This window comes from Myotis yumanensis, unplaced genomic scaffold (genome assembly GCF_028538775.1).
Source record: "Myotis yumanensis isolate MYYU_CA2020_CCGP unplaced genomic scaffold, mMyoYum1.0.hap1 SCAF_2, whole genome shotgun sequence".
Classification (NCBI taxonomy): Eukaryota; Metazoa; Chordata; class Mammalia; order Chiroptera; family Vespertilionidae; genus Myotis; species Myotis yumanensis.
Window position 1 is genome coordinate 17085378 of NW_027223753.1, and position 27458 is coordinate 17112835.

Consider the following 27458-nt stretch of genomic DNA (forward strand, 5'->3'; position numbering starts at 1 on the left):
AAATGGGACCAATGAAACCTGAACTTTATGACTCGGGGGTGTTCAATGTCAAGTAAAATCATGACAATGAATGTACTTTATATATTGTAAGATGCCAGGCAATTTAATTCAGTTCTGGTCAGTCACACGCACCTGGAAAACATTGATGATGGAAAGATTAGTTTACCTGTTCAGTTCTACTTTTTGGTGTTGAGTTCCCCAGGAGAACCTCTAACTGGCTCTCTTCTTTCCCTTTCCATTTGCTTGCCCAGGGTCACTCAGGATGTGTCAACTGTCTGGAGTGGAATGAGAAAGGAGAGTAAGTATGAGCTAGAGCACGGGGGAAGGGGGTGCTAAAGAAAGGGAGTGGGGCAGCTGGGAGATCCTCTGCCTAGATCTAAGGAAAAGAATGGGCCCAAGTGAAAAGACTGCTGCTCTCTGCTACGTAGTTTAGTTTAGTCCATCACTGTCAATCACAGTTAAACAATGAAGCCCAGATAGATGGAAGGTTGGATGGCCATCCAAACCCTGTTTTTTTAATAAGTCAATGCAGAGTTTAAGGAATAATGGCAAATTCTCAGGACAAATAGAGAATCAGCCAATGTTTACAAGATAGCCTTAAAATCTGTGACATATACTGTGATTTAAGTTCTGTGTGGCCTAATACCTTATCACCTGGGAATGTGGGATAGGGGAAAATTGCCCACAAACTTGAGGAGAGATCAGAACCCCTCACTCTGCTTGCAGCTTGCTGGCCTCTGGTTCCGATGACCAGCACACGATTGTGTGGGACCCGCTGCACCACAAGAAGCTGCTCTCCATGCATACGGGACACACTGCAAATATCTTCTCTGTCAAGGTGAGCAGGATAAGCCACAGAGCCAGTGAACACGGTGACTGAGCTCTGCACATGGTTGTGTTTGCATGTGTGTTTCCCATGTACCCCCTGGGGTCACATACACCTTTGATCTGAGCATCTGATGGTGATTCCTGAAACCCCATCTCTTTTCCATATCCTGCTTCCTCTCTTAGAGCCAAGAGGCCAGCTCTAAATGAATTTATGTTTGTGTGAGTGGTGATGGTGGGAGATACAGTTCTGAGCATGAATTTAGATACCAGGAAGACTGTGTGACTCCCTTATCAGCCTTTGGAAGCTATGTGAAGTAGGCAAATCACCTGACCTCTCTGAGCCTGTTTGCTCATCTGTAAAAAGGTAGTAGCTAAGGAAAATCCCTCAGATTCATGAATAAATGAGTGAATAAATAGTTTAATTTTAAAAAGGAAGTAGCAGTTCACAGGGTTGATGTTACCTGGCACAGGTGGTTTTAACTGTTCTAGCTTTCATAGGAAATGGGTCTGCTGCTTTTGTGGTGGAGAGGAGTTGAGCTGAGGAGAGGTGGGAAAGGGCCTTACAGATGCCCTCAGACCTGGAGACCTATTATGTGAAAGTGGCATGAAACTTGTCCCTTTTAATCCCAGATAACAGACCTAGGACAACAGCTATAAGTCCACAGAAGCAAATGCATGCCTGATGAAGGAAAGAATTGTCTAAAGCTTAGAGAAATTTGGGAAGGGTAGAATGGGCCCTCTGAGGATGTAGCAAATGTACTAGCACTGAGGTATTCTGCTTGTTGGGAACTTTATCTGCCAGGTTTAACGTTGGAGGAAATGACCTTTAAGAACCTTTCCAGCTCTGAAATTCTGTCATGGAGGTATGTGAGAGTGAGGCTGTCCTTTCCCATAATATCAAGAAGAATTACAACATACCTGAAGAAGGCAAATTCAAGAGCTCAAAACCTACTTATTTCCCTAAACCCTGCCTCTTTCCCAAGCTGTGATTCTCATCTCTGGCCCAGGGACCAATCCTGGATGAATTTCTGCTATTTTAGAGACAGAACAATGCTGATTCACCTCTCTCATGGCAAACAGACTGCTTTCTGCCCCTGAAAAGCTTTAGGACCAGTTTGAGTCTGTGGGGTCAGATCTGGGAAAGGACCTAAGTTTTGCATCATAGAGCACAAAATGTTAAGTTCAGAGACCAGAATTTGACAATGGCCTTGATAATCACTAATAGTAAGACTTTGAGCAAGGCAGTTATATTCACAGACCTTCAGCCTCCTCTTCTGTTAAAAAAAAAGAGTGTGGAAAAGGATCCTTCTGTCTTCTGTTAGTAAAACAGTAGATATACTTACAGGAGTGGGCATAGTTGTTTGTATGGAAAACAGTACAATAATTAATAAATAATAATACAAGAATAAACTTCATATACTCACAACTGTAAACCTACTTTTGCCTACCCCTGTATTTAACCCACGACTTCCCCCTGGTGGCTGCTGCAGTGTGTGACAAGTGTGGCAGTGGTCACAAGTTCTTCCCAAGGGTTCACCTGTTATTTCTTTGTGCATGGATTATGTGCTGCCTCTAGACAGGATTAAAGACTACTAGTTGTTCCCTAGCTGGTTTGGCTAAGTGGATAGAGCATCAGCTTGCGGACTGAAGGGTCCTGGGTTCAATTCCAGTCAAGGGTACATGCCTAGGTTTCTGGCTCGATCCCCAGTTGGGGATGTGCCAGAGACAGCTGATCAATGCTTCTCTCTCATCATTGATGTTTCTATCTCTTTCTTTCTCTCCTGTCCTCTCTGAAATCAATAAAAATATATATTTTTTAAAAACTACTAGTTGTCCCTAAAAATTATTAAATTCCATCTATTTCATCTAGCTCTTATCCAAGTGAGCCATTAGAGTAGTATGTGTGGGAAGAGTGAATTGTTGCTTTTGCATGAACATTTAAGTCAAGTGCAGCGGTTCTCAACCTGTGGGTCGCAACCCCTTTGGCGGTCGAACGACCCTTTCACAGGGGTCGCCTAAGACCATTCTGCGTATCAGATATTTACATTACGATTTGTAACAGTAGCAACATTACAGTTATGAAGTAGCAACGAAAATAATTTTATGGTTGGGTCACAGCATGAGGAACTGTATTTAAAGGGCCAGAAGGTTGAGAACCACTGGTCAAGTGGTTTAGTTGTTTGAATGCAGAGTGCCCCCCCTTCCCCTCCCCCCCCCCCCCCCCCCCGGCCCCAACACCATTCAGCCTCGTGGGTTTTGAGAAACTTCAGTTCAGAAAAAAAGATAATCCAATCTTTTGAACTCAAGAAAGAAGAGAAGAACTCAACACCACATCCAAATATTTCTTTTCCTCAACACTGGTGATAGGACAGCATACTTTTTTAAAAAACAATATTTTTATTGATTTCAGAGAGGAAGGTAGAGGGAGAGAGAGCTAGAAACATCAATGATAAGAGAAAATCATTAATTAGCTGCATCCTGAAGACCCCAAACTGGGGATCAAGCCCGCAACACCGGCCTATGCCCTGACTGGGAATCGAACTCTGACCTCCTGGTTCATAGGTCGACGCTCAACCACTGAGCCACGCCAGCTGGGCAGGACAGCATACTTTCTAAAAATTATTATTCAGACCTGGCCAATATGGCTCAGTTGGTTGGAGTGTCGTCCCGTACACTGAAATGTCTCGGGGTTCGATTCCAGGTCAGGGCACATATCTAGGTTGTGGGTTTAATCCCTAGTCAGGGCACACACGGGAGGCAACCACCCATATTTCTCTCTCATGTTGATGTTTCTCTCTCAACTCCCTCTCTCCCTCTCTCCAAAATCAATAAGTATACCCTCAGGTGAGGATTGTTTTAGAAATTACTATTATACAAATTATGTGGCTGCTTTGTTATTATTATGTCTAGTATTGTTTTCAAGCTCATCAGAATGGTGGGGGTTCTCTTTTTTTTTTTAAGAGAGCAGAAGGGAGAGAGAGAAACATCAATCAGTTGCCATCCTATTGGGGATCAAAACCACAACCAGGGTATGTGCCCGGACCAGGAATTGAACCCACCACCTTTTGGTGTACAGGATGATGCTCCAACCAACTGAGCCACGCTGGCCAGGGCTCTTGCCCGCCAGGGCTCTTGCCGCAATGAGATGTATTCTCCTGGTGCTCAGCCCTTTCCCAAGGTCTGGCATCTGAGCTGTTTCCAGCATTTGTCATTATAATGAGTTCCACTCTGAGCATTTCTGCATAGGTCTCGTTTTCCTTTTGGAATCATTTCTCAGAACTCGGATTTTGGAACAAAAGATAGAAATAGTTTTTATCTTTCCTACCTATTGCCAGATTGTTCTCCAGAAATACTAGAACCAATTTTAAACACGCACTCCCTTAAAACACTGGAAGTCCTTTTCATTTTAAGACTAGTTTATTACTTAACCCGCAGGCTATTCAATAGCGGTCATGAGGCTGTATGGCATATGGGAGTCAGACAGTGCTGCTGAATGTTTGCCAAACCTCAGTTTTTAATGGGGTTATTTTATTTTAACTATCAGTAAGATAAAGTACCTGCCCTGTTGTCTAGCACATGGTGGTGACAGCTAAGAATCATGGACTCAGCTCTTACCTGTGGAAGAATCAGGAAAATGTTTCCTTAGGTAGTCTAGTCAGGACTAGGATGACTCTGGCAAAGTAAAGGTGCAGCCCCGATTTTGACCTTTAGGCTTGAGGACGGAAGCTCGAGGTCCACAGTTTTCCTGGTGGGTTGTCTTGGATGGGCTCATTATCTTACCTGATATGGAAAGAGAAAGAGGGCACTAACTATGGCCAGCCCTACCTCCACCACCTGCAATCTCTTCTGATCTCTCCGGAGCAGTTCCTGCCACACGCTGGGGACCGCATCTTGATCACGGGGGCAGCTGACTCCAAGGTGCATGTCCACGACCTGACAGTAAAGGAGACGATCCACATGTTTGGAGACCACACAAACCGGGTGAAGCGCATCGCCACGGCTCCCATGTGGCCCAACACATTCTGGAGTGCTGCTGAGGATGGGCTTATCCGGTAAGGGCCTGAGGCGTTGGTGGGGCCAGTGCCTCTCTCTGCATGTTGGCTCCTCCCTCCCACCTGTCCATACCACTTCCTTCCACAGGCCTGACTCCTTCCCTCCAGCAGAGTTCCGGCCTCATTAGTCTGCCCAGAGCTGTTTGTGGACAAACTCAGCTGGGAACATTTGCTTCCCCTACTATCACCTTCCCACTCTCTTCCCTCTCCTGCACTATATCCAGGCCTGCCGGCCTCCCACCACCTAGATGCAGTGTCTGCCTCCTCTGGGCTTTCACACTGCCCTTCCCTCTAGCTGGTTTTCTCTGTACCCAGCTCTATGACTCTCTTACCCTAAGGCAGTGATGGCGAACCTTTTGAGCTCGGCGTGTCAGCATTTTGAAAAACCCTTACTTAATTCTGGTGCCGTGTCACATATAGAAATTTTTTTTTATTTGCAACCATAGTAAAACAAAGACTTATATTTTTGATATTTATTTTATATATTTAAATGCCATTTAACAAAGAAAAATCAACCAAAAAAATGAGTTTGCGTGTCACCTCTGACACGTGTGTCATAGGTTCGCCATCACTGCCCTAAGGAGATCTGCTTAAGAGTCACCTTCTCTGACCACCCTAAAGCAAACCCCTCCCCCATTATTCTTTGTCTCAGTGCCCTATTGTTGCCTCTGTAACTCTAGTCTGCTGGATTATTTTATTTACTTGTTGGTTTACTTTTTTTTGTCTGTATCTCACTGAATAGTAAACTCTCTCAGAGCAGCTCCATATCTGTCTTATCTTGGGTTGTGTTCGTTGAGCCCAGCACAGTGCCTGGCACATAGAGACACTTGATACATTTCTCTTGAACAATTGGTCAGTGGGCATATGCCTATAAGGGGGAGAATCCCCCAGAAATGACAAAGTGGACTGTCCCCTTTACCAGTGGCCAGTGTTGTTACACCTTTGCCTCTACTTCCCTTCATCCTAAAATAGTCTCATTGTCCTTCTTTAACTCCTCTCTTCAGATATGACCTTAGAGCTTTTTCCTTATCTCCCCAACCTGCCTTAACTGCCTCCCTTAAAACTCTGTAGGACCGTGTGCCCTCTCCGCTGTTACAAAGAAGAGGTAGCTAAGTCATATATAAACTGTAACACAGCAATTAGAAGCAGGGCACTGAAGTCACACAGACCTAGGGTCAAGTCCTGCCTCTGTCACTCAGTGTTTGACTGGGGCAAGTCACTTCACCACTGAACCTTAGTTTCCTCATCTATAAAATGGGAATCACCATAGTATCTCCCTTGTTAGCCTGAGCATTGAAATTGAGATAGTGCCAGTAAAACCTTAGAATGGTTTAGTAAGTCCTCACTTAATGTCATTTATAGATTCTGTGACTTTAAGTGAAATGACATGTAAGGAAACCAGTTTTACCATAACCTTGTTGATATAAACAAGAGTTAAGTTCCCACGAATCTTATCAACACTATAATGAAACAACATCGAAGGACAAAAAACAACAAAACGATATTTGAGGACCTGCTGTACTTAAGACAGAAAGCACTTGTTTAGTGGTGAATACAGTTCTACATTGCACTTGCTGACCCCGACTGACCAGGCTGTGTCAGACAGCAGGTAGAGCTGAGCATCAAGGATCTTGTGTAGGAGCCTCAGCACTTCGGCGCAGGCACGGTCAGGGAAGGTGTCCTAGCAGAAGGTAAACAGCAGGGATTTGGATGGGCAAGGTAAAGCAGAGTGGTTCCCAGCTTGAGCAGAGTTTGTGAAGGCGGGTAAACGTGGCTTGTCCAGGATAGAGAGTACTGCGGTGTAATTGACCCGTTTAGAAAACTGAGGAACAAGGTTGGAGAGGGATGTGAAATCAGATCTTGAAAAGCAGACTGAAAAGTTTGGAAAATGTAAGCTAAAAGTACATTCATGCTGAAAATACTGAGGAATCGCTGCAGTTTTGAGCTGGAGAGTTAACTTAGAAGATAAGGCAAACAGGGACGAGGTCATTGCATGTGCCTGTGTAGCGGCAGCAGAACAGCTCCCCGGGTTGCAATGAGGGGTGTGTATTGCTGCCAGGTAGATGTTTGGCATGACCTTTGCCACCTACCTGGATGAGACCCCTGGGCTTCTGTTGGCATTTGGCGTTTCTAGGTAGCTCTTAGATGATCTCCACATTCTCTTTTTTGCCACCTCCATACTTCTTTTGTTTCCTACTAGATTTACAATAAGAATTAGCATTAAGGAGCAGAGCAGTCTGAGGAAGCTATCCCAGCTCTACATTTAGTAGCAGTGTTGTCCCAGGCAGGTTATTTAACTGCTTTGAACCTCAGTGTTCTAATGGTACCAAGGGATGGTGTGAGGGTTTAATTAGGTAATACATGTGCAACACTGAGGGACAATACTGGACACAAAGCAATTTCTCACTGTTAGTAATCAGTAGTAATAGTACTTAGCAATAATACGGACATGTTTTTGGGTTTTTGTTTTTTTTTTAAGATACAGTAGTGTTTACCCTGAGTTATGTTAGAATAAAGCACTGTTAGAAGACTGCTACAGGGCCTGGCACACAAGGGGCACTGCAGAAATGAGAGTGGTTTTTGACATTCTTACAAACTGGTTCAGAGCCCCTCCCACTCACCTTGCATAACAAGGCCTTGGCTTCTTCTCTGCCTTTAACACAGGGACCCAGAACCCAGTCCCCTGACTCTGTCCTCTCTCACAGACAGTATGACCTTCGGGAGAACAGCAAACACTCGGAAGTGCTGATTGACCTGACAGAGTACTGTGGCCAGCTGGTGGAGGCCAAGTGCCTCACTGTTAACCCCCAGGACAACAACTGTCTGGCGGTCGGGGCCAGTGGGCCCTTCGTGAGGCTCTACGACATTCGCATGATCCATAACCACAGGTATGAACAGCTCAGCCTCCTGTGGGCAAGTCCCTGCTGCCTCTTTCCCTCATTGCCATGCCCTCTTCTTTTGGAGGTGGGTTTTTTAATTTTTGTGATTTAAAAAAATTTTTTCTTCCCTTCTTACTGAATTTATTGGGGTGAAGCTGGCTAACAACATTATACAGGTTAATTTGTGTGATTTTTCTAAACTTTAATTTATGCTTGTTTTGGAAATATGAAAAGTATAATTTAAAAATTACCCATAATCCATCACCTGAAAGAAATTACTATGTATAATACTTGCTGCTTGTTCTTTTACTATGACTGTTTGTATAGAGTTATAATCTTGTATGTGCATTGCTTTCATGTACATGTAAGTTTATTTTATTTATTTATTTATTTATTTTCAAAAACAAAGGTAGGATATACTAGAACCTCCACCGAAGTCCCAGACCTGAGCAGCTTTGCCAGCCTGGGTTTTATGGACTCTTGGGAGAGGTGCAGGAACGTGTGGCTGCTTTACTTTGATTCACGGGTTTGGGCAACTTCTGTTGCTCCTCACATGCTACATGGCTGGATTAGGCCTTGAGCTCTAGCTCATCAGTAAAATGAGGATAATGGGGTGGTCATGAGGACCAAGACAGTTGGCAGGATCTATTTGTTAAGCACTGTAATGTATGTGTCCACAGCCGTCTAGTTGATGGACATACAGAAGAAAGGTACCTTCTGTTTCTCTCAGGGATGCAAACTTGGGTTTTCCTCTAGAAAATGTGGTCTAATCTAGCCAGGGTAGTGCTAGGCATTGTAACCTATGTGGTTTGCCTTTCCACCAGAAAGAGCATGAAGCAGAGCCCTTCTGCAGGTGTGCACACTTTCTGTGACCGGCAGAAGCCCCTTCCGGATGGTGCAGCCCAGTATTATGTAGCAGGTAGGTCTCAGCCCAGTTCTGGCCCCAAACTCTTGGCTGGGTGCTGGCTCACTCTGGGGCGTGCAGGCAGGTGGTGTGGCACAGTGGTCAAGAGCAAGAGTTTGAGAGTTCTACATACTTGGGCTTTAATTCTGACTGCCATTAACCAGCCATCATATGACCTTTGGCAAATTATTGACCCTTCATGGATCTTAATTTCTTTTCTATAAAATGGGGTTGTAATGACCAAATGATAGAAAGCACATAAAGTAGCCCGGTCCATATGGTAAGGTCTTAACACTTGTTGCTGTTTTTATGATGAAGATGATTGCTTATCATCATCAATATGGCTGATTTCACACAACTCTCTGACCCCTTTTGGGGGTCCTGGGAGCCTCACACTAGAATGACTGGACTATTCCCTGCAGGTCACCTGCCAGTGAAGCTGCCTGACTACAACAACCGTCTGAGAGTGCTGGTTGCCACCTATGTGACCTTTAGCCCCAGTGGCACAGAGCTGCTGGTCAACATGGGAGGGGAGCAGGTATGTACGACTGACCAAGTTGGCTCTGCCCCACCACCACCCCATACCCAGCAGCCAGGGCTGTGTACCTCACGTCCATGATGCAGACAAGAAGCCTTATTGTAAATGCCATTATAGTGAAATGTGGGAATGACATAGTATCGTTGGAATTCCCAGACAGGTGCCCTAGCCTGGTCTTTTTTATTTGAGCATAAGTTTTAGAACTGACAGACGAATCTTCAAATGCTGACCTTCTGTTTACTAGCTGTGTACTGTGACTTGGAACAAGTCTCTTTTTTCTGAGCCTTGGTTTCCTCATCTACTGTTTTCCTAGGAGGAGATCTTGGGGTTCAGGCATGCAGCCAGGCTCTGGTTTAGGGCCAGCTTTGGGAAGTGTTCTTTGATAATGGCAGGTTGCTAAACCTTTTGTTTGCATGTTCTCAGTCAGGATATTTATTAAGCCTGGCATAAATTCATTTATTTTACAAATACTGAACACATATTCTGGGACTAGCATTATCAAATATGAGGGAGACAAATGCAAAATATAATCCATCCCAGGCTAACAGAGGAGACACAGCAAGTGAAACAATTGATGACATTACCAGGCAAGGTATGATTTTGTACAGAAGAAATGGGGTGGAGAATAGGTAGTGCCTGAGTTCAGAATAGAACTCTGGCTTCAGATTGCTGAGCCATCATCTGGCCTAAAGGTAGCATAAGGATGAGTGGAGAGGCAGTCTAGCAGAGTGGTTAAGAGCTTGGTTTTGGGTCCTGGCTGGGTCACATGCTGCTTTTATGGCCCTGGATAAAGTAAAGTCTGAGTGTACATTTCTTCATATATAAAGGGGATGATGATAATAGTACCTCTTCCTGGGAGGGTTTCTAGGACGAAATCCGATGTCATATAAAACAACTAAAGTTCCTGGAGCAAAGAAGGGGAAGTCAATAAATGTTAAGTAATAATAGACAATATTTACTGAGGGAAGTAACTAGCAGTGTTATTTTAGGTAAATTGCTTCTCTTTTCAGGCTTCAGTTTTCCCATCTGTAAAATGAGACATTTCACTTTGTGACCTCTGAGGACCTTTTCAACTTAAACATGTGATTCTAACTAATGACAATATTTCCAGCAGGAACTAGGAAGACTTTCCTGACTAAGGGTTGCTCCATAAAAACCCCTTCCAGCCTGGCTCAGTGGTTCCCTGCTCAACACTCACTGTGTTCCTGAGAGGCACCCAGGCCTTGCTCAGCCACATGCTTACCTCACAGCCTCCATTTCTTCTTGACCCCTCCCCTCTAGGTCTATTTGTTTGACCTGACTTACAAGCAGCGGCCATACACGTTCCTCCTGCCTAGAAAATGCCACTCCTCGGGGGGTAAGTTCTCCCTTGGGGTGTCCTTTAGAGTACCTGCTGGGGAGCTTGAGTGTGTGCCACCTCTGCTAAGAAACCTGCCCCTTACCTTGGGCTGTGGCTGCGATCCTCCAAAAGGAGTAGATTTTCTGAAATACACTACCTGTACAGTAAAACAGAAGATAACAATAGGTTGCAGAAATCTGTCAAAGGGCTTTGTGCCACAGCCCTTTTCACTTCCCTCTGAAAAAACAAGTTCTTTCCATGGTTGGCTCTTGAGGACCTGATATAGTTTCCCTTCCCTTTTTGTCCTAGATCAGTCTCCTCATTGATTTCTTACTGGAGCCTAAAGTTGATTTAGACACGTCTGCACCCCCAACTCCTACTCCCATCCCCAACTCCAGCTAAGGGTAATGCCAAGTTGAAGCTGTGTCCCTCTTCAGCCAGCAGAGGGCGCACGTGTTTTTTTTTTAATGCTCTTGCCTGCCGCTCTGCAAAAACTTGCTTTCTGGGAATAGATCTTACCCTGGCAGGATGGCCTCACAATGAAACCAACAGACCCTGTGATGGAAGCTGGAGGGATGCCAAGGAGATATGAGGACCTCTTCCTGAATTGTTGCTATTCCTTTCTCTCCATCCCCTGCCAGAAGTTCAGAATGGCAAGATGTCCACCAATGGTGTGTCCAACGGCGTGTCCAATGGCCTGCACCTTCACAGCAATGGCTTCCGGCTGCCAGAGAGTAGGGGACATGTGAGGTGAGGCCAGCTCACTTGTCCAATCCTCCCAGCCCCAATAACTACTATAGACTAGAGGGAGGAGTATGTCTTATAACCCTTCCTCCTGACCCCCACCCAGGCACATACTCCGGAGTCAGAGGACTGGGGCAAATAATTTTCTGGAGGGTGATTAATGGTCCCAATGCCACTCGTACCTGGTAGGACTCCAGTCATGCTCAGACTGACACTCTGGTCTCTTGGACCAGAAGCTGTGGTCAGGGGACCCAGAAGCTAAGTGCCTCGTTTCACTGAGCTCCTTCCTAAAGGGCCCCACACAGATGGGCCTCTCCTGTTATATTTTTCTCCATCCCATAGCATCTTCTGACCTCAGTTCTCTGTCAGGTCCTGTGCTGGGCTTTGGATACAGAGGTTTTCAAGTCCTCTAGCCCTTGAGAGAAACAGAATTCTTTCTAGAGAGATCCATGGGAGGGACTTGGGTGGTCACAGGGTTCAGGTCCGTGTAGAGACAGGTGGGGTCAGCTACTATCATGCCCAGGAGTTTGGTTAAAAATTGCCTTAAACCTGTCTAGGACTGCTTCATTTATGCCTCAATTGTTTGTTTACTGGCTCAGAGTATCTGGAATTGTACCCATTACCTGTCACAGTAACTCAGGCCAGGGATAGGAGTGGTCCCCTCTTCTAGATGATAGTGCACACCCCAAAGGCCAAAAAAGCCTGGGTGACCCTCAGACAAGGCTACAGACTTCCTGAGGGTCTGCTCTGATCTTCTTTGACTGGCCTGACTTGGCTCTGCCTCCTCCATAGTCCCCAGGTAGAGCTGCCCCCATACCTGGAGCGTGTGAAGCAGCAAGCGAACGAGGCTTTCGCCTGCCAGCAGTGGACCCAGGCCATTCAGCTTTACAGCAAGGCTGTACAGAGGGCCCCTCACAACGCCATGCTCTACGGGAACCGAGCTGCTGCCTACATGAAGCGCAAGTGGTGAGTGGATCTGGGCCAGGGCAAGGGGTGAAGGCAATGGGCCCGATAGAGCCCTGGGTGGTGGTAGAGACATCCCGCAGCCTCTTAAGGCTTCTTGGGCCCAGGCCTCTCCTCCCCTCGGCTAGGCTGGGGGTGGGCAGACACTCGACCCATTAGTCAGGGTGTCTCAAGCACCAGGGAAGCTCACAGTTAAGTGGAATATGCACACAAGTAGCTTCAACGTGGTGCTTTGTTATTAAGTGCTGTGGTCACGGGGGAAGTAGGAATTGAGAGAATGGTTAATCCCAACTGTTGGAGAATTGGGCCTGGAGTTGGACTTTGAAGGAGCAGCTGAATCTTGCTAGATGGAAATTGGTGAATTCAGTTAATATTTGTCTAAAATGATTCTGCCACTCCTTGACCTTGGGGAGTGCTTCCCTGGCTCTTAAACCCTTTGGACCAAGCACAAACAAGATCCCAGATATCTGAAGCTGGCTGTGGGTCGTGCTGGGTTGTAGTGGCCAGTGGTAAAGGAGTAGGTCCATATCTTAAAGTACCCTTTTATCTTTGGGGATCCTCAGGGCCCCCAGCCCTTTCTGCCTGTAGCACCAGCAGGCAAGCAGGCAGACCCCATCCCCCAGCCAGGGCCAGGACTAGAGATGGATAGAGCTGGGCCCACAGCCATTTCTGCTCCGTCTGGCATCCGTCGGCTCTGCCCAGACAGACAGGCCAGCTGGTGTGCCATCGTCTGGCTGCAACTAGGCAGGCCAGAGAGGGAAGCTTAAGAAACCCACCCAAGTCAGCAGGATGGTGGGTGGGGGTTTGGGAAGGTGCTACCCCACAGGCCTTAGCTTAGGCATCAGGAGCTTGCCAGGGCTCAGATGGCAGCCAAATCCAGGCGATGACTGTTTGAGGGCCAGCCTGAGGTGTTTCACCACACTGTCCCAGCCGTTTGGTGGGTCCTCATCCAGGCTCTAGCCTGAGAGCTGTTTCACTGCTGCATTCTTGCTAAGAGAGGCTGATAAATTCCCAACCCATGGGTGCCCTCGACATGTTCTCTGAGCTCCTACTATGCACTAGGTACTAGGGACACAAAGTTGCCACTTTAAGTTCTTGTGCTCCGGAGTGCCCAGCCTCTGGACAGGGGACAGACAGGGACATGGTCTGTCATCAGAGAGGCAGGAAGCAGTAGGTCCTTTTGAATGGTCTGACCGTTCAAAAAAAAGTTGGGTCGCTTTAGTTGGGCATCGGGAAGATATGGTGCTGAATGGGCTTTAAGTGTGGGCAGGCTTAGACAAGGAGATGAAGAGGAGGAGGGGACTGTGGGGGAAGGACATTCCCGGGGAGATGAAATGGTATGAACAAAGGCTTGGGGGTGGGGGACTGACTGAAGAGCTTATTTGCAGAACAACAAATCCATTTGGCTGGAGCAGAGGGTTCGGGAAGGGACTGGCAGGAGATGAGTCTGTGAGGTAGCCTGGGGCCGGCCTGGGAAGGACTTGGAATGCAGGGCAGTGGCTGTGTTTTGGCCTCGATTCAGTGGATGATGGGCAGCTACTGAAGAGTTTTGAGCAGAAGAGGGATGTGCTGAGGGCTGTCCTTTCAGGGAGATTGATTTGGCAGTTCGTCTGGATGGGTGAGCCCTGGGGCCAGGCTGCGCGCTCCTCATTCTCTCTCACATGCCTGCCAGTGACCCCTAGAATGTCACATTCTGTCCAGGGCAGGCTCCCCAGGGCTGCCATCTGCTCCTGGATGCAGTGGGAGCTGTCGCCCTCTGGCTCCTGGCTGGTCTCTGGCTGGCTCTCCCCAGGAGCTCTGAGGGGCACCTTGCAGGCGGTAATTGGTTTCTAAACAGCGCCGGCTCCCTCATCACAGCCACTGGTTCTGACAGTGGCCACGCCATGGAAGCACTCCGTCTCCTTCCTGCCCCACACTGGCTGGGCTGCTTGTTCTTGGTCTGAGCATGGCTGCTGCAAGGGATGGATGCTCCCCTGAGTGCTGTAGGAGAGAAGGGTCAGGAGGACGTTCCCGTGTCGGGCCTGCTTTGGCCCTGTGCACGAGGCTTGTGAGCTGTGCCTCGGTGGAGGAGCCACCAGCTCTGGGCGTGCTGCTTGGCATAGCTGAGTCTTAAGCCCAGAAGGGAATAAAATAGCTCCCAAAGGAGAAGTGGCTCCTGTGATCCGTCTGGCTCTCCAGATGAGAGGTGGGAACCGGCTATGGGTGCTGGGGGGGGTGTATCTTATATTCTGGCACAGAGTGGAAGGAGGGGCTTCTCCTTTGACCCCGCCCCTCTCACTCCTCCACAAAGAAACATTTCTACTTCCCTTCACCCGTGCTTCAAGAGGTTGGAGAAGTGAGCGGGGACGATTTGGAGCTCCTGGTGTGAATGCCGCCAGCCACCCCCACCCCCACCCCCCCCGCCCCCGTGCCCCACCACCACCACCATCAGCTTCCAGAAAGCTGACTCTGTCAGTCTGTCAGGCCCCATCCTCCAGCCCCAGGAGGTAGAGGCCACAGCTGCTGTGGATCAGTCAGCCAGGACAGAGGGGGTCTGGCAGAGGACTTACTGCCTGCTGGTCAGACCCTAAGTCTCCCGCCTGGCACTTCTGGCTTCCCCAGACCCCAAAAGTGTCCTTGAGGGCTCCCTGCCTTGGACATGGCTTTGAAGGCCAGTCAGGGAGATTTGAAGAGGTGCATGGAGGAAGAGGGAAGGAGGGCTTGGGGAACCTGAGATGGGCAAGATGCCAGGCCTTCTGCTGCAGAGCTGCGGGTGCCTGGGGTGAACGGGTATGCAGGTGCATGCTATGTCCAGCAGAGGGCAGCCTGACACTGGCTTTTGCCATACACTCACCTCCCACCCCACCCCCAAGACCTCAGGGTTCTTGGCTTGCCTCCTTAACATACTTGGTCTCCTGGGCTGAGCCAAGACTCTCTTCATCCCCAAGTACCCTTGCTCTGAGATCTGTCAGAGATGAGCTGGGGTGGCCACAGAAAGTGGGGACTGAGTGAGGATGATTCTTTGCTTGCCATGTGGCCCCACCTCCAAGCCACACTCTCTTATCCAGGGATGGTGACCACTACGATGCCTTGAGAGACTGCCTCAAGGCCATCTCCCTAAACCCATGCCATCTGAAGGCACACTTCCGCCTGGCCCGCTGCCTCTTTGAGCTCAAGTACGTGGCTGAGGCCCTGGAGTGCCTGGATGACTTCAAAGGAAAGTTCCCGGAGCAGGCCCACAGCAGCGCTTGTGATGCCTTGGGCCGTGACATTACGGCCGCCCTCTTCTCCAAAAACGATGGTGGTGAGTGGGCACCGAGGAGGGGCTGTCACTCTTTCTGTTTGAGGTGCTACATGACATTCTGGAGAGGACCTGGTTCTGGGGTTAGAGAGGCCTGGGTTCAGATGCTGATTCAGAAACCATGTGACCTTGAGACACTCACTTGGTTTCTTTGAGACTCAATTTCCTGATCTGAAAATGAGGAAGGAAGCACTTCCCATTCAGGTTCTATGAGGATTAGCAATAGCCTACCTGGGGTAGTGCCTGGGACTCGGGATAAGAGTAGGCCGAGCCCAGTCAGGACGTGTGGGTTGCAGGGCACTCTCACACCCTCACAGACAGGGCCTTGGGCATCTGAGTGAGGGGCAGCTGCCAGGGTTGTGCTTGTTCCCGCTGGCACACTTGCAACCGAGACAGCAGCAGAGGACAGTGGGAATGCCTTGGATGCAGGGTGCGGAGCCTCGGGTTCCAGTCTCGACTCTGCCATGTGGTGACCACGTGACCTTGGGCAAAGCACAGCCTCTGAACCTGCTGCCTTACATGCACAGAGAGCATTGAAGCCCTGCTCAGCTCACTCCATTAGCTGTGGAGAGCAAGCTGGGTGATTGTAGTGTGGTCTATAAACATGAAAGGTGAGCTCACTGGAGGCAGACATGGACTCCGACCTCTCTCCTTTGCAATTTATTAATCATGCCAGTGATTCATTTGTTTGAAGTTATCAAGCATTTACCATGTACCAGGCACTGTGCTATGTCCTGAGAATACAGCTGTGAACAAGTCAGATGGGATTTCTGCATCCGTGGAGTTTATAGCCAGTGATGGAACCAAGGGATGAAGGAGAAACTAAGAGTGGGATGAGTGCCATGGGGACCTGATATGGCATCGGCGTATGAGGGAGGGCCTGACGGCAGTCTGGGGTTCTTGAGGGAGAAACATTTAAGCTGAGATCTCAAGGGTGAGAAGGAAGAGTTAACTAGATACAAAGTGTAGCTATGGGAGATGAATAGTTCCTGGCATAGGGACCAGCACATGCAAAGGCCCTGAAGCAGGCAGGGACAAGGCACTTTTAAGGCACTGAGAAAATTGGTGTGACTTTACCCAAGGCCCTTAATCCATCAGAGCCTCAGTTGGGATCCATGATAACTTGTCTTCTAGAAAGGAAGGGCTTGGACCTCACTGCCTTCAGAACTACGGATCTGTTTAGAAAAATCATCCCTTCAAGCTTTCTTGGTAGTGCTTCACCCACCCCTCCCGCCTCTCACCTCCACAGAAACAGACCTTGCGCCTGCGCATCCTTGGGGCATCAGAGGTCTCGTTTTTAATGTCCTCAAAGACTGGGTCCAAAGAAGCTTCTCTCCCACGATCGTTCCCAGTTCTCTAGGGTAGGGGTAGAGGGCGGTAGTCTACAGTGCAAGTACTTGGGCTGAAAACAGGATTAAGGGAGGGGGAAGATGAGAGAGGGACTGGACACTCACCTTTCCTTGTTCTCTGCCCCCAGAGGAGAAGAAGGGAGCTGGTGGTGGCGGTGGCCCAGTCCGCCTCCGCAGCACGAGCCGCAAGGACTCCATCTCAGAAGATGAGATGGTGCTGCGGGAACGAAGCTACGACTACCAGTTCCGCTATTGTGGCCACTGCAACACCACCACGGATATCAAGGAGGCCAATTTCTTTGGCAGGTCTGAGGCCTTGAAGAGGAGCAGGGCACAGCCTGATTGGGCAGTAGGAGGTTGGGGGACGTGAGGGCATACTTCCTCTAGAAAAGTCTCAAATCCCAGCTCTGCCTCTGTACCCTGGGGCAAACGGCTTCACCTCTGTGGGCCTCAGTTTCTTTACATGTAAAATAAAACCCTAACCCCCACTCATGGAGCCACAGTGAGGAGGCCTGATGAGGTAATCCATAAGAGCATCCAATGCAGTAGCTGCACTGTTCCTCCGTCTCCCACTTCCTCCTCCCTCTGCCTCCATGTGTGGAGCTTGGTTTCTTTTATCTGGGTGCTTGGAGCCTCCTTCTGCTGGAGGTCTGAGGCAAGGGCCTTCAGAGGCTGGCAGTCTTGGCACACCTATCATGGTCAGAACAGTGCCCCAGGTACTGAGGGACAGCTTGCCCACACACCATCACCCCACCCCTCCTTTGTAGATGTTGCACTTTCTTTGGTAGGTAAGACACATGAACATGGATCGAGAATCTCCACCAAGATCCCCCTAACTGTCCACAGTGTGTAGAATGTGGAGTCTCAATCCAGGAAGGCAGGACCACTGAAGGAAGGCTTAGGGTGTTCCCAGAGACACACGACCCGATCCTGGCCCCCAAGGAGCTTAGGATGTAGTTTGGGGTTAGTAACTTGGAGGGACCCAGGCATTCCCTGGCTCTGAGTTAAGAGAACACTTAAACAGATACTGGAGCTCTGCAGTATGGGGAGGACTACCATGTACTGAGTCAAGTGAAGACCTTGGAGTTTGGGTGCTGAGCAGATACAGAATCCCCTAGTCCCCTTGCCCTAAGCCACACAGCCTCTCCTTGAGGCTGTAGGGCAGTACCCCACCTGACCTCCCTGCCCTTTGCCACCCCCCCGCCAGCAACGCTCAGTACATCGTCAGTGGCTCTGACGATGGCTCCTTCTTCATCTGGGAAAAGGAGACCACCAACCTAGTCCGCGTGCTCCAGGGGGACGAGTCCATTGTCAACTGCCTGCAGCCGCACCCCAGCTACTGCTTTCTGGCCACCAGCGGCATCGACCCTGTTGTACGGCTGTGGAATCCCCGGCCAGAGGTGAGGGTGTAGACAAGGTGGCCGAAGCCAGACAGGGTGGAGGGTAGGGATGGACCCTGTGCAGGGCCTCGCTGAGCCTGTGAGGGTTGCGAAGGGAAATGGGTCACACGGAGGGTGGGTGAGCTCTCCCTCGAGGGCTCAAGGCTATGAAGGTAGGAGCCATTGAGTTCTGACAGTTGCAAATACAGTGGGAAGTCCCAGGGCTTTGAGGGCCATATCTTTGAGCAAGCTGTAAAGATGTGTCTCTCATACAGGACACAGTAACCAAGGGCAGGGCAGGGAGGGAGCCAGACCAGCTCCAGCACCGGTCATGAGAAGGGGACCCCAGGCTCCCTAGGTACCCCCCTCATATAACACTGTGGTGTGTCCCCCAGAAGCTCTGCAGAGGCCTATCCCTCCGTGAATCCTGGTCCCTTCACTCACTGCCTAAGGGACTTAACCATCTCTGACCCAGGTTTTGATCATCTCCACACTGGAATGGGAGTGACCCATTCCACCTCAAAAGGTTGCTTAGGAGGACAGTATGGCCCCTTCCACCCCCAGGGCGGGTAGCCAGGTGGGCCAGCCTGAGGCTTCCAGGGCCCTCTGTCCCACCTCCTCCCTCCTCCCAGCTGGCAAAACAGAAGGCAGGTGGTGTCTAATTCCAAAGTCAATTTTCTTGGAATTTTAAAGAGAGCCTACAGGGCCCTCCCTTGAGAAAGGAAAAGAAAGATAAAGGAAGGGCTGATGGGAGTGGCAACAGCAAAGAATGGGGAGTTGTGTCTTACCTCCCTCCCTAGGTATCCAGTATGTGTGCCCAACATCTGCTGGTATGTGTTCTCCCTCACATATACCCATGTGTACATGTCCTGATGTGGTGTGTACCAATTGTTTTCTGGTGCAGACCACCCCATATATACACTGATGTGTGCATTCCCCCCAGTATCTATCCCAGCATGTGCATCCCTTACATATATCTCAGGGTGTTGTGTCCCTTCCCATGTGGGTATCCCTCACATATGTCTTGGTGGGTGTCCCATGCATATCCCAGTGTGTATGTTCCTTCTATCCATGTATACATATGGACAAGCCGATAGAAACCCACAGACATCTGGTGTGCACCCCCCCCATATGTATAGCTCAGCCTGCGTGTCTGTCCCCACACATATGTGTGCCTCTCCTATACATCCTGGTGTCCCTCCCCCACAGAGTGAAGACCTCACAGGCCGAGTTGTGGAGGACATGGAGGGCGCTTCCCAGGCCAACCAGCGGCGCATGAACGCAGACCCGTTGGAAGTGATGCTGCTCAACATGGGCTACCGGATCACAGGCCTGAGCAGTGGGGGTGCTGGGGCCTCTGACGATGAGGACAGCTCCGAGGGCCAGGTGCAGTGCCGGCCCAGCTAGACCCTCCTAGCCCTGGTCCCCAGCCCCTGCTACTGGCTGGACCCTCCACCCTGGGCAGAAGAGCAGGAGGTTCTGTTTTGGTTTGTCTTCCCCCCACCCCCATTTTTTCATTTCCCCTGTTTTGTTTGTTAGTTTGGCATTGGGGGTGGGGATTGCTACAGTTTGCTGGCTTTCAGACTTTGGGGCAGATTGCCCTTGACTGACCCCAGCCCTGAGCAAAAGAGCAGGAGGGGAAGCCCCTCCCTTTGCCCCCCACCTCCCCTCCCAGCTCCCTGGAGGACTCTGGCCTGCCTCAGGCTGAAGCTGTCTTCAAGGGCTGCCCTACCCTTCTGTTGGCAGCAGGAAGGGGATTGGAATTCCCAGTCCATAAGGGCTAGCCTTGACCTGTTGCCACTCTTGCTCCCTGACTGGCAAGGCTAGCTCCCTCCTCCGTGGTCTTCAGGGAAGGCTCTGAAAAAGGACAGGGTCCCACCCTCCTTCCAGAGCCACTGTGTCAGGGTGGAAGCAGAAGGAAGGATGGGAGCCCTGGACCTGGTGCGGGCAAGGCCAGGCCACTGTGCCTGCTCTCACTGGCCACCTCTGGGTACTCAGCCTTTCCTGGAGGACCCTGGCGGGGGAGGGGGGGCACCACACTGTACCCTGCCCACCCCTGCCAGCCCTTCCACACTACGGCTCCTCTCCTTTCTCAGGCGCTCCTGGCCTCACTGTGACCTTTCTGCCAGAGCTCCCAGCCAGGCCTACTCTTGCTGAGGCGGGGCTCCCTGCTAAGGGCCCTTCTTGCCCTTGCTCCCCTTCCTCTCACCCACATGCAGAGCCGCCACAAAGACCAAAGAAGTGATGGCTTTTCTCCGTCCCGTGCTGCTCTGAGGGGAGGAGGGGGAGTCTCCTGAGCCACTCAGATGGGAAAGTCCTAACTCAGCCCCCTCCCTCCTCAGCAGCCCCAAGCTTTACACTGGATGCAGCGGTCACCCCACCACTCACCAAGCCCCCCCTCTCTCTGCCTCCTTGGCGCTCAGCTCAGGAGCTGCTCCTAGTAGTTGGTTCATCCTTCTTCCCCTCTCCCTCCTCCCTCCCCTCAGTGCTTACTTGGCTCCAGCCCTCCAGCTGCAGCCTCTGGGGAGAAGCAGCCCCCCTTCTTTTTCTCCCTCCCTCCGCCCCTGTCTCTGCCAGGTGCCTCCTCTCAGTCAGGCTTCAGAGCAGCCCTGGAGACAGGAGGGCCACGTTAAAAGCTTTTTCACAGTTTTAAGAAGACACGGGGGTGAGGATAGTGGTGGGGGGTCTGGCACTATCTCGTCATTGCTTTAATCCCAGCAACACAGGTGGCAGCTTCTCTCCCACCCTCCCACCCCGTCCCTCTTTCCACCCCTCTCTTCTCCTTGGTAATGAAGTCTATTTATTGGCGAAGGAAACAGCTGCTGCTCCTCCTGCTGCTGGGACTTGCTCCCCCGTCTCTTCTTCATGACCTTTCTCCAGCCAAGGAGGGGAGAGCCAGGAGTATTGGGGCTGGGCCCTGGGCCCACAGACCAGCAGGGGCCCCTTTGCTTTCCTGTGTTCGAGCTGCCCACCATTTCCTCTCTCCCTGCTTTCCACTCACCCTTCCTCCCTCCCTCCCCACTGTGCCCTGCCTGTCCAGCCCTGGCCCTGCAGTGTGGAGAGACACATAAGCCTTACTGTTCTCTGGGGGCAGGAGCCGAGCCTTTTTGTTGCTCCGCTCCCAGGAGAGTGAGGGTGACGCAATTGATTAAAACCGTTTTGTTCTAGGTATGGCTGGTTGCATTTGTGTGGTGCAAATGGGTATTGGGACCAAAGTGAGGGTACCTGATCCCTCACCGCTGTAGCTCTGTGACTCTGAGTAGCCACACCTCTAGCAGGCAGAGTGAGGCCTGCCCTGGGAGGGTGCCTGTGAGAGCGGCCGCCCAGCCTAGCAGGGCTCAGTCCAGAGCCCGGCACTCAACTGGTGGCTGGCTATGATTTGCAATAATCAGCTCTCACTCTCCGGGCTGTTTTCTCCCCCATAAAATAAGGAGGTTAGGGGTCTTAGTGGTTTTCCAAACTTTTAAATTAGAACCCAAACAAGAAATAGACATTGTGACCTAAGATACCTATGCTTATTTGTATGTATACAATGACCATAAGTTTTACACAGTAATACTCTTGCTATATGCAGTGTGTTCTATTTACCATTCTATTGTATTAATGAGAAAAAATGCTGGTTATAACCCACTCAATTTATTTCACAGCCTGCAGGGTTTTTTATGTGTCCTGGATTGAAGGATTTCTTAGAACAGGGGTTCCCAAACTTTCTCAGCTCACACTTACCCCCACCATTAGTGTCTCAGTAATTTTTTTCATAAGGGCCCCTAACCCAAAAGAAATACCTAACAGTTTGATTTATTAAGTAGTTGAATCAATAAGAATTTGTCTTACCAAGCCAGTTGTCATTTAAAAAATACTATATATAAATGAAACAATATTTTATTTATTTCTTAAATAACTACAATAATTAGAGGGATCCGTGTGCTTTTTAGGCACTGAAAAACATGTCAAACTCTCTAATCAGATTGGAAACCACCACCTCATTTCCTGTTGCACACTGACTTCTATTTGCTTTTTATCATAGTGACCACTAAAAACGCAGGTTCTCAAAGAGGACATTCAAAAGAATGTAGCACAGCCTAATGATGAAACTGTGAACTGCCTTGAACTAGCAGTTCTCTCCATAGCCAACAGATGTTGACTATCTCAAATTTTAAAGATTCTATGTGTCCCCTGTGAATTTAACGTGGCACCCTAAGGTGCCTTGATGCACAGTTTGGGAACTGTGCTTCGGTACTGTAGGAGCAATAGTTTCACTACTGAAATTTTATTTTTTCTGTTTGCATATTTGAAAATCAGGCTGGGGACAGTGGGGTATGCTCAGCTTTGTGCAGGAGACTGACAGGAAAGAGGTCCTGCCAGAAGCAAGTGCTATGGGCTGGTGTCATTCCTCTGTGTTCCCAAATTGACGTCTGCAGAAGCTTTTTCGAAACATTTGCTGACCAGGCAAGGGAAAGACAACGTTCCAGGCCAAGGGAGTGTAGTGCAAAGTCCTGAAATCCCTGATGGAGCCTGAATGATTCAGTTCAGCTGCACTGCAGAGGGAGGAGTGGCCCATGGATGAAGGGGTAGTCAAATTGTGGAGGACTCCCTGGGCTTGGTGAGAGACTGTAGGCTTAATCCTGTAAGCAAGGAGGAGCCAAGGGAAGATTTCACTAGGGCCGTGATCGGCAAACTGTGGCTCGCGAGCCACATGCAACTCTTTGGCCCCTTGAGTGTGGTTCTTCCACAAAATACCACATGCGGGCGCGCACGTACAGTGCGATTGAAACTTCGTGGCCCATGCGCAGAAGTCGGTATTTTGTGGAAGAGCCACACTCAAGGGGCCAAAGAGCCGCATGTGGCTCTCGAGCCACAGTTTGCCGAACACTGCACTACGGGTTCCCTTTCATTTGGGATTACTAATCTTTATATATACACTGAGTGGCCAGATGATTATGACCACCCCATCAGTACTTCGTTGGGCCACCTTTTGCCTTCAATACTGTGGCGATTCTTCTTGGCATTGACTCCACGAGATGTTGAAAGGTGATGCGAGGAATCTGACACCATGCCTGATGAATAGCACTGTCCAGTTCTGTGAAATTTGATGGTTGTGGAACCAGCTGCCTGATGGCTCCTTTAACTTCATCCCACAAATGCTCAATTGGATTGAGATCTGGTGATTGTGGGGGCCACCTAAGCAAGGTAAAGTCTCCCTCATGTTCTTGAAACCACTCCTGTACAATACGAGCACCATGGCATGGCGCATTGTCTTGTTGGAAGAAGCCATCTCCATTGGGATACGCCATCAACATGATAGGATGAACTTGATCAGTAACGATACTTAGGTATGTTGTGCTATTCAGACGTTGTTCCACACGAATTAAAGGGCCCAAATCATGCCAGGAAAACATGCCCCAAACCATAACACTGCCCCCACCAGCTTGAAGGGTTGTACTCATGCATGGGGGGGTGCATGCTTTCATGCTGTTTCCACCAAATTCTCTGCCATCTGCATGATGCAACTGGAAACGCAATTCATTGGACCACATGACTTTTTTCCAATGCTCGACTGTCCAATCCTTGTGTTCCTGTGCAAATTAGAGACATTTTATCTTGGTAACTGCAGACAGCAAAGGTGTTCGAACAGGCCTTCGGTTTCCATATCCTATACGATGCAGTGTATGGCTAATTGCCTACAAACGTCAGGTGGTTATAATAATCTGGCCACTCACGTTCAGATATATCCCACATTCAAAGACTGTTAAATCACGTGTTTACCCATATCTTCAGAAAAAAATCACTTCTGTTGTGGTAAACAACCTGCTTCCCTATTTATAATGGTCTGGCCCTCTAGCAACTTCAGCGTGAAATTATAGCTAATTTGCCTACAAACGTCAGGTGGTCATAATAATCTGGCCACTCAGTGTATATGGACTTTATTTTAGAGCAGTTTTAGGCATACAGAAAATTGAACAGGTAGTACAGAGTCCCAGATACTTCCTTTCTCCCTGGCTAAGTTTTCCCTATTAACATCTTGCCTTTGTATGGTATATTTGTTACAATTAATGAACCAATATTGATACATTATTATTAACTAAAGTCTATAGTTTAGAATAGAGTTCACCCTTTGTATTGTACAGTTCTGTCGATTTTGACAAATGCATGATGTTGTTTCTCCACCATTACACTGGCATACAGAATCATTCACTGTGCTCCACCTTTTCAGCCCTCATCAGCTGCCCTACAATTAAAAAGAACTTAGGAGAAAATAATTTGCAAAATACATCAGATAAAAGATATCCATAATATACCAAAAAACTCTTTTAATAATTTTTATTTCTTAAAGTATTACAAAGAGTATTACATATGTCTCCTTTTTTCCCCCCCTTGACATTCCCCCGGCCCCTACTCCCCGCCCCCCCCCGCCCCGTGTCTTGTGTCCATTGGTTAATCTTATATGCATGCATATAAGTCCTTCAGTTGGTCTCTTAATCCCCCCCCCAACCCTCCCCAGGCTTCCCACTGTAGTTTAACATTCTGTTCAATGTTGCTCTGCTTCTGTATCTACTCCTGTTCATCAGACCATACTGGTCCCCTTTATTTGTCCCAACCTCACTGGAGTAGTCTCAACCTCACCAGGGCCGTCTGAGCCTCACCAGGGCCGTTTCAACCTCACCGGGGCCGTCCCTACCTCACGGGGGCCGTTTCAACCTCACCGGGGTCGTCCCTACCTCACAGGGGCCGTTTCATCCTCACCGGGTTTGTCCCTACCTCACGGGGGCCGTTTCAACCTCACCGGGGTCGTCCCTACCACACCGGGGCCGTTTCAACCTGACCGGGGTTGTCCCTACCACACCGGGGCCGTTTCGACCTGACTGGGGTTGTCCCTACCAGACCGGGGTCGTCCCTACCTCACGGGGGCTGTTTCAACCTCACCGGGGTTGTTCCTACCTCACGGGGGCCGTTCCAACCTCACCGGGGCCATCCCGACCTCACCAGGGCCGTTTCAACCTCACCGGGGTTGTCCCTACCACACCGGGGCCGTTTCAACCTGACCGGGGTTGTCCCTACCACACCGGGGCCGTTTCGACCTGACTGGGGTCGTCCCTACCTCACGGGGGCCGTTTCAACCTCACCGGGGTCATCCCTACCTCACGGGGGCCGTTTCAACCTCACCGGGGTCGTCCCTACCTCACGGGGGCCGTTTTAACCTCACCGGGGTCGTCCCTACCTCACGGGGGCCGTTTCAACCTGACCGGGGTCGTCCCTACCACACCAGGGCCGTTTCAACCTCACTGGGGTCGTCCCTACCTCACGGGGGCCGTTTCAACCTGACCGGGGCCGTCCCTACCACACCGGGGCCGTTTCAACCTCACCAGGGTTGTCCCTACCACACCGGGGCCGTTCGGACCTCACCGGGGTCGTCCCTACCTCACGGGGGCCATTTCAACCTCACCGGGGCCGTTTCAACCTCACTGGGGTCGTCCCTACCTCACGGGGACCGTTTCAACCTGACCGGGGTTGTCCCTACCACACCGGGGCCGTTTCGACCTGACCGGGGTCATCCCTACCACACCGGGGCCGTTTCAACCTCACCGGGGCCATCCCAGCCTTACCGGGGAAACAGGAAGTTTGGCCCTCTGTCCCCTGCCGGCGGCTCCCCACCAGACAAAATCTCCAGGCGTTCCTGGTGGTTGAACATCCAGCACTCCTGCCCTCCACCAAGTGCACAGACTGCCTGTCTGCTGTCCCCCAGCGCCCCACAAGAGACTGGGACCAGTGGGCATGTTTGTGCGCTTGCTGGTACAGCAGTTCCACAGTGCCGGCCCAGTCAGGCCCAGCCCTGGCCGGCCCCGGACCCGACTCTGCCCCCCGATTGCGTCCCTCCCAGATGCAAGGAGCTGAAATCTGCAGCCTGCTGGGATGGGCTCTGTACTTGGTGCCTCTGCACATCCTACTCAGTCTCAATGCGCTTCTTTCTATGCGAAGAGTTGAAATCTGCAGTTTGTTGGGTTGGGCTCTGTACTTGGTGTCACATCCTACTCAGTCTCAATGTTCTTTCTCTCCTTCCAGTTGTAGAGCTTCCACTGGGCCAACTTTCCCATGGTTCTGTATGATAGGTGTTTGTCTGATATTTGGTAGTTTCGATGTTGTTGTGTGAGGTAGCACGCACAGGTCTCTTCCTTATGCCGCCATCCTGGTTCTCCTGGGTCTGCTTCTTGAGTGTGTCTCCCATGGTTGCGAGCAGTTGAAGTCTGCAATTTGTTGGGATAGGCTGCAAAAGCGCAGGTGGGTCTTTTTGTGCACCTGGCACAGCTTGGATGGGGATGTAAATTGATTAGGGCTGAGTCTCAGGGAGTCGCCATGGCGGAGCAAATAGCACTGGCTGAGTCTCTGCGGCCCCTTGAATCTCTGCCAGGGCTTTGTGTCCCCCAGTGCCGGCGAGCAGCTGTGCAACAGAGTCTCCCTCGCTTTCTGATGGCTGCAAGGCCGTGCTGCCTCTCCCCGTAGGGTCTGGTGCCTCATGATCCCGCCTGAACCAGCTCAGTGGATTTGAAAGTTTGCAGAAGCAAAGGCGTTTCTACTTGTGAGTCTGGCACAGCCCAGATGGGAATGTAAATTGTGTAGGGCGGGGTCACAGGGAGTCGCCGGGGCGGAGACTCAGCGGCCCCTTGCCTATCCAGGACACCAGGACTTTGCGTCCCCCAGTGCCGGCGAGCAGCCGAGCGCCAGAGCCTCCCTCGCTTTCTGACCCTCCCTCGCTTTCTGACCGCTGGAAGGCCGTGCCGTCTCTCGCCTTGGGGCCTGGGGCCTCAGAGACCCGCCCGAACCAGCTCAGTGGATTTGAGAGTTTGTAAAAGCACAGTCATTCCTTCTTGTGCCTCTGGCACAACCCTGAGGGTAGGGCGGGGTCACAGGGAGTCGCCAGCGTGGAGGAAATAGCGATGGCGGCGTCTCCGCGCCCCTCGCCTCCCCGGGACACCAGGACTTCTTGTCCCTCAGTGCCGGTGAGCAGCCGCGTGTCAGAGCTTCCCTCGCTCTCCGACCACTGCAAGGCCGTGGCCGCCTCTCCCTGTGGGATCTGGGGCCTCAGAGACCCACCCCGAGCAAGCCCAGAGGATTCGAGGGTTCGTAAAAAACCGAGAATCCATTTGCAGCCCGCGTGGCGTGTGACTGCGTACCTCTGGTTTTGGTGCCTCCGTAGCTCCCACTCA

General features: G+C 50.3%; 1 protein-coding gene across 2 annotated transcripts in view; it reads left to right on the forward strand.

Annotated features, from left to right (window-relative positions):
- Positions 1-21422, forward strand: part of WDTC1 (WD and tetratricopeptide repeats 1) — a 55762-nt gene extending 34340 nt beyond the window's left edge. Inside the window, exons 4-16 of one of the 2 annotated variants that reach the window (XM_070404466.1) lie at positions 252-298; positions 727-838; positions 4693-4880; positions 7586-7768; positions 8584-8678; positions 9086-9201; positions 10483-10558; positions 11182-11290; positions 12077-12250; positions 15295-15530; positions 17005-17182; positions 18084-18276; positions 19465-21422. In XM_070404466.1, the coding sequence (XP_070260567.1) occupies positions 252-298; positions 727-838; positions 4693-4880; positions 7586-7768; positions 8584-8678; positions 9086-9201; positions 10483-10558; positions 11182-11290; positions 12077-12250; positions 15295-15530; positions 17005-17182; positions 18084-18276; positions 19465-19662 (1905 nt within the window). In that variant the 3' untranslated portion in view covers positions 19663-21422. The remainder of the gene's footprint in view (positions 1-251; positions 299-726; positions 839-4692; positions 4881-7585; positions 7769-8583; positions 8679-9085; positions 9202-10482; positions 10559-11181; positions 11291-12076; positions 12251-15294; positions 15531-17004; positions 17183-18083; positions 18277-19464) is intronic. The other variant, XM_070404467.1, reaches the window with a different exon arrangement.
- Positions 21423-27458: the final 6036 nt, after the last annotated feature.